Raw genomic sequence first — 12,257 nt, 5'->3', positions numbered from 1 at the left:
GCAGGCCAACCTCATCCCAGGCAGGATTAACAAAATCACAGCCAGCAGCTTAAGAGAATTGACTCTTCTTCTCTATTCATGGGCCCCAGTAAGGTTGCTGTGTCCAGTGTGGGTCTCCCCAGCACAAGAAAGACCTTGACAGGCTGTGAACAGTCCTGCAGAGGCTGGAAAGATGGTTGGGGCCTGGAGCACATTGTGTACTAGGAGAGGCTATGTGGGCTGTTTGGTTTTGAGGGTTGGGTTTTTTGGAGAAATCCCTCAGAGCCAAACAGCGGAGCAAGGGCTCAGGGGAGATGGTGGGACCTTGGTCAATAGAGATGTTCCAAACTCATGGAGACAAGGCCTGGTGCACTTGATCTAGCACAAGTTGTCTGAGTATGGGCTTGGAGATCAACTTAGGCAGGAGCTATGGCACATCAGGTCTGAGGGTCAGTATGAAGCTGTTTTCTTCTTTGGTCATAATGGTGGTGGAGTTGGGTATCAGAGTTGTGCCTGTATGCACCCCCACTGCACTGAAGGCATTAGAGCCCAATAAATTTTTCCTTTTAAAAGATTTTCCTTCTACCTGTGAGTGCTTGTGCAACCCTCACAGCTTCCATCCAGCAGAAATCACTTCAGGCTGTCATGGTTCCCCTTTGTACCAATAAGAATCCTGGTGTGAGGACATCTTGAAGGGCTCACCCATGCCCCCAGCACAGTGTGAGCTCTTCTGCAGGAGTCATTCCTAGGCTGGCACTCATGCCATGGGCTGAGGACTATCACAGCCCATCTCCAAGGCCAAGCCTTGCCAGGACCGTGCAGGCAGGCCAAGGCGACCAGCTCCAAGCAGAGACACACCCTGTGGGTGCCCACACAGCTCACAGAAGGGCACCCACAGAAACCTCATTGCCCAGCACAGAGGGGCTGTGGCAGTGCCGATGGGTGGCAGTGGGCAGAGCAGGGAGGACCTCCTCAGCTGGGCTGGCCAAGTCCTGCTGCCCCACATGGCCCCACAGCCCCATGGTGCAGGCACTGTGTGGACCAGGGTGGTTGTTCAGGGTGGGGAAATGTCTGCCCAGCACAGACCCCATGGCAGCCGCCCATGGTTCTTCCTCCAGCAGTGGCAGCCTCTCACCACCACTCGACCCTTGGTGAGACCCACGTAGGGTTTTGCAGTCAGCCATGTGTAAGAAACTAAAAGAATTGTTGCCTCAAACAGTCATAAACACAGAAAAATTTGACAGGCTTTGACCATTGTGATCAGTCTAAGGAACGCCACCCAAGGAAACACGGAGTGTATCGAAGGGTGCACGGCTCCACTCCCTCATGGTTGTATTGCCAAATTCCTTAGATAAACCTCAATGAAAGGAAACAACTGAGTGAAACGATATGTTCAGGTTAAAGGAGTGATAAGAGAGAGAAAGAACCAGCACCAGAAGGACCTAAGCAAAAACTGAGGAAAAAATCAATGGTGTTGGGGTGAGCACAACCACTGACTCAATTGACAAGGGGGTAGGGGCACCCGATCCCCCTTCCACGCACACACAGAACCCACATTCCACCTTTTCCTCATCTCTCATGGAAATGAGTTGGAGGAGAACCTGCCTCTCCTTGTCTAGTATGAATATCAGCAGAGAAAATGAACTTAAAAGGCAACAGGAAACTTTGCTGGGGGTGCACCTACCACTCAAGATTACCGGACCTGAGACAATGCTGGAACTTGGGGTAGGTGATCCACAAACTTCGACTCTCTTTCTCTCTCTCCCTTTTCCTTTTCTTCCTTTCTTTTCTTTCTTACAGGTTTATTAATAAGAGGCCACATTGCTTGCTATCCTTTTCCAAGTTTAAGTTGTTTCTACTGCAAGTAAAACATTTTAACCAGTCATTTGGTGTCATTTCACTTTAATTTAACCCAAGGGGACCACAGAACCTTTATGATTCCCTGCATTCCCAGTCTGGCTCATAACAACCTTGGAAAGGCTCATTGCCAGTATGATATTCATTTTTGGCTACCTGGCCTCTGCCTTCAAATGCACGCTATGAGAGAAGCACACCTGTGGAGCACCTCATCTGCACAGTCAGAAGGGGTTCTGTAAGCACCAGCAATGTTGCCCTCGGGAAGAAGGCATTTCTCAACTGCCAGAAGGCACAGAGCACATTTAGGCAATATTAATACACTCAGAAACACACACCTCCGTGGTTCACCTCGATGAACTTCCTTCACCATTCTTTTAAGCAATGAACACAGAGAAATGTTCTTCCTCCTAGGGGTCCTACTAGGAGAGAGTGGAAAAGAAGGACCTTGGCCCTCCATGGTGTTGGAGAAGAGCAGAATGCACCTCATTCAAAAGAGGGAAGCAGCAATATGTTTTATTGAGGTAAAGTACTAAATAGACAGAGTTCCATAAGTGCGATGGAACTGAACAAAGTTTTGACAGGGGCTTGATAAGGTTCAGTAAGATTGATGGTGATGTTCACCCTACTAATTACTGCATGGAGGAAAACCACAAAGGAAAATAGAGTTAGAATTGAGTTAGAATGTTTCACATAGAGACCAGAGATGCAAGGAGAGAGGAGGACACTGCCACTGTGTCACACTCCAAGGGGCCCCCATAACAAATCCTGTCACGTGTAAAGAGGGGTCCAGCCCAGTGAGCCAGACTGGGAGGCCCCCACATCCCAGACCGGCCATGCAGGGTTACTGGGGCCAAGTCTGGGCTTTGAACTGTGCAGGAAGACACAGTCCATGTGGGCTACGAAAATGGAAAACCAGGGCAAAATGCCAACTTGGGAAGGCCATGTGCGTCGGAACAAAGAGGAAAAGACCTAAAGGGGATCCCCAGGAAGAACCACCTGAAGGAGGAGAAACAGACAATGGGCCTGTGAAATGCAAACTGCTTTTTGAGGTGTGACACCAAAAATTCGGGGGGGGGACACGACACATCCAATTCCCCATGCTTGTGAGGGATCTCACAGCTACCTGTAAAACCATTGTGGCGGGCAGGTCAGTGCTACATGTTTTGCCTTGTCCTTCGGGTGACGACCTGATCAAAAAGCTCTGTCTGACTGAGCCAGGGGAGAGGTCAGGAGTGGGCTGGGACTTGGGCACTCACCCCACAGCTCCAACCCTTCTGAAGGGCACAGCACCCCCAGGGAGCATCCCAGAGAGGGACAGCAGCCTCCTCAGTGTTCCCACTATTTGAGCTGGTCCAAAGGGCGTAAGGAAACAGAGGCCAGGCACTCTCTGTCTGTCCTGCATTTATGCTGCAAGTAACCCTCAGCCGTGGCTGCCTTTCTTCCCCTTCTGCCTCCCCACCAGACCTGCTGCCCAGGACAGCAGGAGACCCCCTGCCCTGGGGCTCCTCAGGCAGCTTCCACATTTCTCCAGTCTCCTTTCCCCGTGCCTGCTGCATTTTCACTGGCTCCCACCAAAATGCAGGGTCATGGCTTATGGGTGTCTGGATTTAGTGCTTTACTCTGGGTGATCCTCACCTTTGAGGGGTGTCTCATCTCCTGATTGTCCATTCACTGCCCACCCCAGGGCACACAGAGAGTTTCCATTCTTTCCTGACCCCTCCAGACTCCTTTCCACAGGGAACACTACATGCCATCAGCCCTGCTATACATGTGTCTACCTAAGAGGTAATGGAGAGCTCCTGCAGCATGTACACAACCCCTGGAAACCAGGAATAGTCTTTGAAAGCACCACCTGGTGTCCAATAGATCACACAGTTGCCACAAATTTATCACCCCAAAGCAGGAAGTAAATATTGAGAAAAGACATTTTTAAAAGTCCAATTCCTTGGGTTTATTCGTGGCAGCAGCTTAGTTAGGACAGCCCAGCCTTCAGGCACTGCATGCAGGAGACCCTTTTATTGCTGAGATGCTCTCAGGGAGGCCGGATCTGGTAGAGTGTTCAAGGCATTTGTGAAAGGGTCAGACACAACAGATGAAGCCTCTAGAGAAGTGGAATGAAGCCAAGCAGTTACCTCTTATGACAAGTATAACAAGGGAAAAATAAATCAGAAGTCTGACCTAATCCAAGTTGCAAGTAATCTGCAGAATAGGTGAGGCAGGTTACTGCTGGTGGAACAAGGTGCGTTGGATCAATTCCTTCACCGCATCCTTGAGCTCCCTGTTCTTCATGCTGTATATAAAGGAGTTCAAAACTGGAGGTACCACTGAGTACAGAACAGCCACCACCAGATCCAGAGATGGGGAAGAGATGGCGGGGGGCTTCAGGTAGGCAAAAAATGAAGTGCTGATGAACAGACCGACCACGGCCAGGTGAGGGAGGCATGTGGAGAAGGCTTTGTGCCGTCCCTGCTCAGAGGAGATCCTCAGCACGTCCCTGAAGATCTGCACATAGGACAGCACAATGAAAACAAAACAAGCAAAGGATAAAAATGCAGTAAACACAAGGAGTCCAACTTCCCTGAGATAGCTGGAGTCAGAGCAGGAGAGCTTGAGGATCTGGGGGATTTCACAGAAGAACTGGTCCACCACATTTCCATGGCAGAGTGGTAGGGAAAATGTGTTGGCAGTGTGCAGCAGAGCATTGAGGAATCCACTGCCCCAGGCAGCTGCTGCCATGTGGACACAAGCTCTGCTGCCCAGGAGGGTCCCGTAGTGCAGGGGTTGGCAGATGGCAACGTAGCGGTCATAGGCCATGATGGTGAGAAGGGAATATTCTGCTCCAAAGAAAAATACAAAGAGAAAGACCTGGGCAGCACATGCCAAGAAGGAGATGACCCTGGTATGCTGGAGCAAATTGGCCATGAAATTGGGGACAGTGGTGGAGATGGAGCCCAGGTCGAGGAGGGAGAGGTTGAGGAGGAAGAAGTACATGGGGGTGTGGAGGTGGTGGTCGCAGGCGATGGCAGTGATGATGAGGCCGTTGCCCAGGAGGGCAGCCAGGTAGATGCCCAGGAAGAGCCAGAAGTGCAGGAGCTGCAGATCCCGTCTGTCTGCAAATGCCAGGAGGAGGAACTGGGTGATGGAGCTGCTGTTGGACATGGTCTCCCTATGAACCTGGGTGCCTGTACTAGAGGGAAAAGACAGTAATGAGTGAGGACAGACTTCTCTGTGAAAAACCAAAGAAATCCCTGAAATAGTCATGCCCCTTAGACACACTACCCCTCACTTTTTCCTGCTTCTTATGACTTACTCTGGTTTGGGCTGGCTGGGGCTGCTGTGAAGAGCAGGGCCTGTGGGCTCCCAGATGTTTTGGACATGCTCTAGGCCAGGCTCTGCCTGGGAGCAGGGGGCACGTAGGGGCCAGGTCTCACAGACTTTCTCAGGTGAATTCCCTCTGAACATTAAAGGGCTTGACAAAATCTACAGCCCCAATTCCAAGGAAACTTGACTGCATCAAGGAGTTTCAGGCTTTTGTTTCTGTTTTTTCTTTCAGAAAGCTCTTCCCTACCACCCCACCACCCCCACCCCAGCCCCATCTCCTCTGGGGCCTCTTCTGTGAAATCAGAAATGCTCAGCATCTCTGTTGTGCTCAGTCTGAGCAGCCACAAGTCCTGGGAGGAAAAAGGATTTGCTGGGGCTTAGCACAGGGGCAGGCGAGCTGGTCTGTCCGTTTGTCTTGTTCCCGAGTGCCCTGTGTCTGCCCCTTGAAATGGAGGGGGATTGATCTCTTGCGGTACCTGGAGAAGCAATCAGACCCCGCTGAGAGCAGAGGGATCCACTGCAGATCACTAAATATTTCACTCTGTCTCCCAGTACTTTAGCAAAGTCTTACCACCCCACTCCTTGCCAAAGACACAGAGTTCATTTTTCCAACAAATTAACATTTTCCTTCTTGTAGCATCTCAGGGATTCTCCAATGCGTTTTACACACAAATGCTGGGGGAGAGATTTCCAGTCTGCAGAGCGGCTCCCAGCTTGGGAGGACACCCCAAGGAGTCACCAAGTGTCCTCATGGTGGCATCTCCTGAAGTCAGCTCAGTCCCCACCCGCATGGGCTGCACAGCACAGAGCCCCACAGCTTCAAGGAGAGCTGGGACACCGGGTTCCCATGGACACGTCTGCGTGGGAGGACCCACGAGATGCACCGTAATGGCCCAGCTGGGAGAGGCCAGCAGAGAGACAGCCAGGCAATTGGGACAGCCTTCCCCTGTCCCAGCTCTGCCCGCCACCTCCCAGCCGGTGACACCGCAGGGCAGTCACCCTCAGCCCCTGTGCTGCACGGGCACGGGGCAGGAGAGATGCCCTTCACCTCTTCTTGGCGCTCAGGGGGGAGAGGAGGCTGCTGGTGGCCTGGACTCCATGGCTGTGAGGGCAGAGGCTCTGCTGGGTGGGAGAGAGAAGGGGAGAAATGTCAGTGTCACAGAAATCGGGAATGAAAAGTCCTTAATGCTGGGTTTAGCATTAACGAGCAGGCATTACTTTATGTGGCTGGGGACATGAGGGAATCATTCCACCTGACATGTCCACCGTACATTAAAGTAGCCAAAGCTTATATCACTCTCTTACATACATATTCATCAAAATTCCTAAAACTCATTATCATATATACATAGTTATTAGGCATGCAGTTTAGGTCCCCGAGGGGCTTCCATGGGGGTCATTGGTGGTCTCTAGCAGTCTCTGGTGGTGTTTGGAGAGGAGCCCTTCTTGAACATTTCCTACATATTAGAATTGGACTTCATTGGTTTATGTATGCACTTCTTATCTCCAAACTAGATTCAGCTAGTTCATTCTTTTTCAGAGCACCTTAATCTCCAAGGACAAGGGCTTCTCATTAGGAGTCTCCCAATTTACACACAGAGCCTCTCCATTTAGGCATTCCCCACGAGGTGTTTATCACAGTTGCCTAGCTGAAGGACTTCAGTGCAACAGACAACGTGTTACAGGTGTTTGACTGATTGCTTAAGTTCTTATGCTACCCTAAACAATTGGGGTTTTTTTCACCCATTTTCAAACATCAGGGCAAGGGACCTGCACTGCAGGGCATGGCAGGAGGTGCTAGTAGATCCCCTGAAACGGGATTTCTGATAAAAATCTCACTCCCTGCCCACGTCTCTGCTGCCTGGAGCTGTGCCTGCTGGCAGCCTGGTTTCTTGGTTCCCATCTCCTGCACGCACAGACCCCATCCCAGCTGCTGCGTGCTCAGCTCTGCCCTGCCCTGCAGACACCTAATGGGGCAGGGCACTGCCCAGGACCTTCTCTCTGCTTCAAAATTCAGGTAGGAATGGCAGAGAAAAACCTGCCAAGCCTGCTGCTGGTGATGCTGGTGATCTGTAAGCTGTGGGAGATTGCTCTGATGCTCCCAGACTCATTCACCTCTCAGTGAAACAGATCTGCATTGTCAGTACCTTCTCCAAACCAGTGAGAGTCATTCCCATCTCTCACTGCTCACCCAGGCAACCCAGAGTAGAAAACTGAAAGCACAGGCTCCTTCCCTTGCAGCTGAAGCCTCCCTTTTTTCTCTCTTGCAAGTTTCCCCCCAAGAGCTGTCCAGGCTGTCAGCAGGAGCTGTGGGCAGCCCTGACCCACACCTCACCTCCTCAACAGCACAATGACCCTGCCCTACCAGGGGTGATTGTGATGAAGGACAGCCCGGGGTGCCCCTGGCTGCACACCCAGCTTCACGCTCCTGCAGCCGTCCCCAGGAAAAGGGAGATGACATGCCCCGTCCCCCCGACCATTCGGCAGATAATCACTGCTCCAGAGAGCATCAGCCCTGGCATGTGCCAGCTCTAGAAGGACCCTCCCAGAGACTCTACCAGTACCCACCTGCAGCCAGAGACTTACCGTGTTAGGAGCTGTGATGATTTGTCCCCCAGTGAACTCTCAGTATCCTCCCACTCCACACTGTCTTACATCCCTCTCACTTCTCTCCTCTCCCCTTGTCACCCTGTGGGCAGTGCCCTCAGCCCTGCCGTGCTCTGCAGAGATGCTGCTCCCGGGCAGAGCTGTCTCTCTCCAGTGCTTCCCGCTTGCCATCAGCTCCTCCTGCCCCTGGAGCCCGGCCCAGCCCAAGGCACCACTTTCTCTACCCCGCTGCTGTCCCTCGCAAGATCCCTGGTGCTCGAGGGCTGACAGCTCCCGAAAGGCAGCGGGGCTACCCCTGGGGAATGTTCTCTGAAGTCAGCTGAAGTAATCACCAATGTACCTCTCCCAACAGTGGAGAGAGACTGATTCCAACATGGTCTGGCCTGATAAAGCTGTCAATGCAGTCTGTCTGGAAAATGGAATTTTCCTGTCCGAAACCAAAAAAAGGATGCATAGGGAGGGATAAAGAAGGAATTTGTTTCCCCTGTGCAGGGCAGGAATTTGGTTGAGGCAATGTGGGCATCTCATCCAGAGCTGGAAGCCCTTGGGCTCAAGCAGGACTCAGCTCACCCCATGCACCCCACATCTGACAGGATGGGGCAGCTTCTGGCATCTTCTCACAGAAGTCACCCCTGCATGCCCCTCTCCCTGCTGCTAACAAAAAACCTTGCCATGTAAACCAAATACAGGTGCCTGGTCATCCTTCCTATGATGTGCCCTCAAATACTCCAGGGTGTCTTTAATCTCAGGGTATGACTGCTGCTTGACATATTGAGTGTGTTTTAACCACTGAAAAATGGTTATTGTCGGCCTGGCTTGCACTTCCGACTCTTTAAAATCTTTTTCATTAGGTCTTGTGTACGTGACACAGCCTTTGAGGAAGGGATAACAGAAACGGAGGTGGACGGGATGGAAGAGGACTTACCAGGTGATCAGGGTAGATGCGTGTTACGGTCCTTATCATGTGTCATCAGTGCCAGTAAATGCCTCGTGGAGTTGATGTCATCAGGACTGGGTCATGGTCAGACAAACTGTGCTCCTTTTCACATATACCCCACATGGACATGTTTATCTGACCTAATCTCCAACAATTCCACAAACGAAAATAATTTCCATTTCTTAGGACCAGAATCACCCTGTTTTCAGAGAAACAATTTAAAACCCAAAGTGAAAAATACTTGTTCACAGAGAGGTCCAAAATATCTGGGTGTGACATTTAACAAGTGGGTCAATCGGAGGAGCCTCCCAGGGTGACCTTGCCGACTGAGGGTGGGGGTTTCTGCCTCTGGGGGTCTGAGAGTCTTTATGGGATGCCAGAGAGAGCACTGGGGATTGTGCCAGGCTTGCTGTGGCATGCCTAGGAAAGAACCAAAGGCAGGGAAAGGGAAGGACCAAGGTGGTTTGGGGAGAAAGAAGCATCGGAAAACAGGGGGAAATGGAGATGAAAGGAGCTGGTCACATGTGGCTGGTCAGTATACTGGTTTAGGCGTACCATGGAACTGATGACTCCAGTCTGTCCTGTCTTCTTATGAAATTCCATCCACCACAACTTTCTGGGGTGAGGAGATGTCTGCTCTTGGTACAGATAGAGGTCCAAGGGCCCATCCCTGGAGTGGGAAGCACGAGTCAAAGGGGCTCAGGCACCTTCAGGGCCAGCAACTGGAGAGATCAGGCTGTGTGCATGTGTCATGTTGGTGGGTATGTCAGTGGGTGGAACCACTAGTGTACATCAAACCAGCTTAACCAGCAAGTAGGAGAGTCCTGGGAGCCAGGTATTTTGAGACCCTATGTCTGGACTAGACCCTGGTGAGCCCAGAGGATCTGTGAGTTGGTTGCTCAAGGGAGAAAGTGGCCCAAAGCAGCACCTGGAGAAAATGTGGGGTCTTGCAGTCAGGTACTGATAAGGCCACAGGTCTGGACCTGGAGGGGAGGTTGCCCTTGGTGTGAGAGAGCAGCAGGAATGCATGGAGCTCTTCCTGGGGACTAACAGTGAGTTAGATGAGAGCTGATAGGCCAGGATCAGAGGGCAGAACAACATGGGCAGCATTGTGGGAGGATGGGTGGATTTCTGCTCCAGACCTCTTGATCAGGTAGATGAGGCCTTCTTCAGACAATTGGAAGGAGCTTCATGTCCTGCAGGCCCTGGACCTCATGGCAGACTGAAACTGTCCCAAGCTGCCTCTGCTGAAGAGGTGCAAGCCACCCAGGAGGATTTGGAGCTCACTGGTGACATCTTCCTGACAAGGGTGACTGAGGAGCCAGTGAGGTGAGGTGCCCTGCAGCAGGACTTGATACTTGCAAACAAGGAAGAGCTTCTCAGGGCTGTAACAATCAAGGGTGAGAAAGTGGAGTGTAGGATGCTGAGAGAAGGGAAGAAAGCAAGGGGCAGGACGTCAGGAGAGCAGGCTTTGACCTGCTGAAGGACCTGCTTGGAAGAATCCCATGGGATACAGCTCTGAAGAGGAAAGGGCGCAGAGAACTGTTTGATGGTTAATGATCTCCTCTTTGCACTCCAGAACAGTCCACACAGACATGCTGGAAGTCAAGAAAAGGTGTCAGGAGGATGGCATGGATGAAAAAGGAGCTCCTAACAGAAACCAAGCATGAAGAAGAAGGACAGAGGAGGTGGAAGCTGACTGCATTTCAGGCTCAGCGGTTCTGTGATGTTGTGCTGGAGAGAGACATTTGCGTGTGCATGTGCTTGTCTGTGCGTGGAGGAACTGGGGGGATCCAGGTCCCAGACAGCTGGAGAACCTAAAACCAGCTTCTGGAGAGATCCTTATTGTTTCAATCTCTATACAACTGCAACTCCTCAGGCTGTTATTACATGAGAGACACCACCACCATCAAGGTGAGCTATCTGCACAGAGGCACTAACAGCTGACCAAATGGAGCTTCAGCCCAGGGAAACCTGAGAAACTCTGGGATTCTGGCCAACAGAAACCTCTTGAAGTTTACAAGGAGAAGTGTCCAGTCCTGCATTAGGAGGAAGAATAATCTCCTCATTTCTCAGGGCAGGCTTGTACCTGAGTAGCTGAGCAGGGACCCTGAGGAGAAGAGCCTGGGCACTACGAGGACACCATACAAGATAGCAGTGCATGCTGGCCACAAACAAGGCCACCTGCATACAGGTCTGCACCAGGATGAGCATGGCCACCCAGACTATCCTGAGACTGGATGAAGTGTGGTTTCAGAGATGGTGGAGGTTTTTCCCAAAATTGAGAAACAACATGAGAAAGGAAGAATGGCACAAAGTGAAGCTTTGGAAGTTGAGACTGGACGTGAGGATTTTGTGTTATGTTGAGTTACATCAAGAGTCTCTCCAAGTGCAGTACAATAGGCCACCCAGAAAGAGTCTGGATTAGCCAAAGCTTTGCATTCCAACCAACAGCCCGTGAGGATGGAGAGATATCAGTAAGGGTAGGAAGATGGTCAAGTGAGAGCAAGGCTGGTAAGCATGGTGGATGTCCCCAGACTTCAAGAAAACAAGTGCAGGCGTAGGCCACCATAGGAGAGCCTGTGGTGGAGATGGCCAAGGGAGCTGACAAGGTTGAAAGCCCCCAGAAGAGCTGAGCTCTTCCTCCTGTTGGCTCTGGCTGTTGGCTGTGTCACCAAGGCCTACCAGGAGACACCTAATCCTTACAGCACTGGGGCCTCATGGCCCCCTTGTCTCCACCCAAGAGCCTGGCAGGTATACAACCATAATCCTGCCCTTGGCATTGCACATCCCCACAAAACACTGCCCTGAGAAGAGCTCTGAGCCTTCAATAACTTCCTCAACACAGGTAAAAGATATCCCTCCCTGTCACTGTCTGGAAGCCCTGTCTGTTACTAAGACAATAAAAGATGGTTTTTATACTTAAGTCTTTTCCTGATAAAAGAAATGACACCGCTGAAAATAAGTTTCTCTCCCCATCTAAGGGGAACATCAGAGTTTACTTCAGTCTGCTTCAAAGTAGATTCCCCTGGAGCCCCAGGGACACCCGGAGGGAACCCAGAGGGGACAGAGAAAGTGCCACCTTGGGCTGGTCCCCTGCTGCTGAGCTGGGCCGGGCTCCTGGGCTGGAGGGAGCTCCTGGCAAGTGGGCAGCGCTGCAGAGAGACAGCTCTGCCCAGGAGCAGCTCCTCTGCAAAGCGCAGCAGGGCTGGGGGCACTGCCTGCAGGCACCCAGGGCAGAGCAGCAAGGCAGGGAGAGGTTCCAGGCAGCGTGGAGTAGGAGGATGCTGAGAGCTATGATTATGAGTCTTCTTCCAAAGTTGTTCTGAAGAACATGCCCAAGGAATAGACTGTTTCTTTGCTCAGGTGCTACCTGTTGGTGGACAGTACCCACATAGATGATGAACAATCTCCAGTTAACTTGCCTGGGGCTTTACAGCATGTAATAGGGCTGATGGCAGATGAGGGGTTTTTTTTCTGGAAGGAATCAGGAGCTGCCAGTAGAGTGCAGGGGACCTGCAGGATCAGCATGTGCCAGGAGGTCAGCAGTGACTGA

General features: G+C 51.6%; 1 protein-coding gene across 1 annotated transcript; it reads right to left on the bottom strand.

Moving 5' to 3' along the window:
• Window positions 1–4,056: 4,056 nt before the first annotated feature.
• On the bottom strand, window positions 4,057–4,614 carry LOC122153574 (olfactory receptor 14J1-like; the record flags this gene model as incomplete). Its single annotated transcript, XM_042793986.1, has 1 exon — window positions 4,057–4,614. A coding segment is annotated over one exon (558 nt), but the record flags the coding sequence as incomplete, so codon positions are not given.
• Window positions 4,615–12,257: the final 7,643 nt, after the last annotated feature.

Source organism: Tyto alba, unplaced genomic scaffold, assembly GCF_018691265.1.
Source record: "Tyto alba isolate M040663 unplaced genomic scaffold, T.alba_DEE_v4.0 Super-Scaffold_200000146, whole genome shotgun sequence".
Taxonomy (NCBI): Eukaryota; Metazoa; Chordata; class Aves; order Strigiformes; family Tytonidae; genus Tyto; species Tyto alba.
The sequence above is the reverse complement of the archived record's forward strand: the minus strand, read 5'-3'. Positions and strand labels throughout refer to the sequence as shown.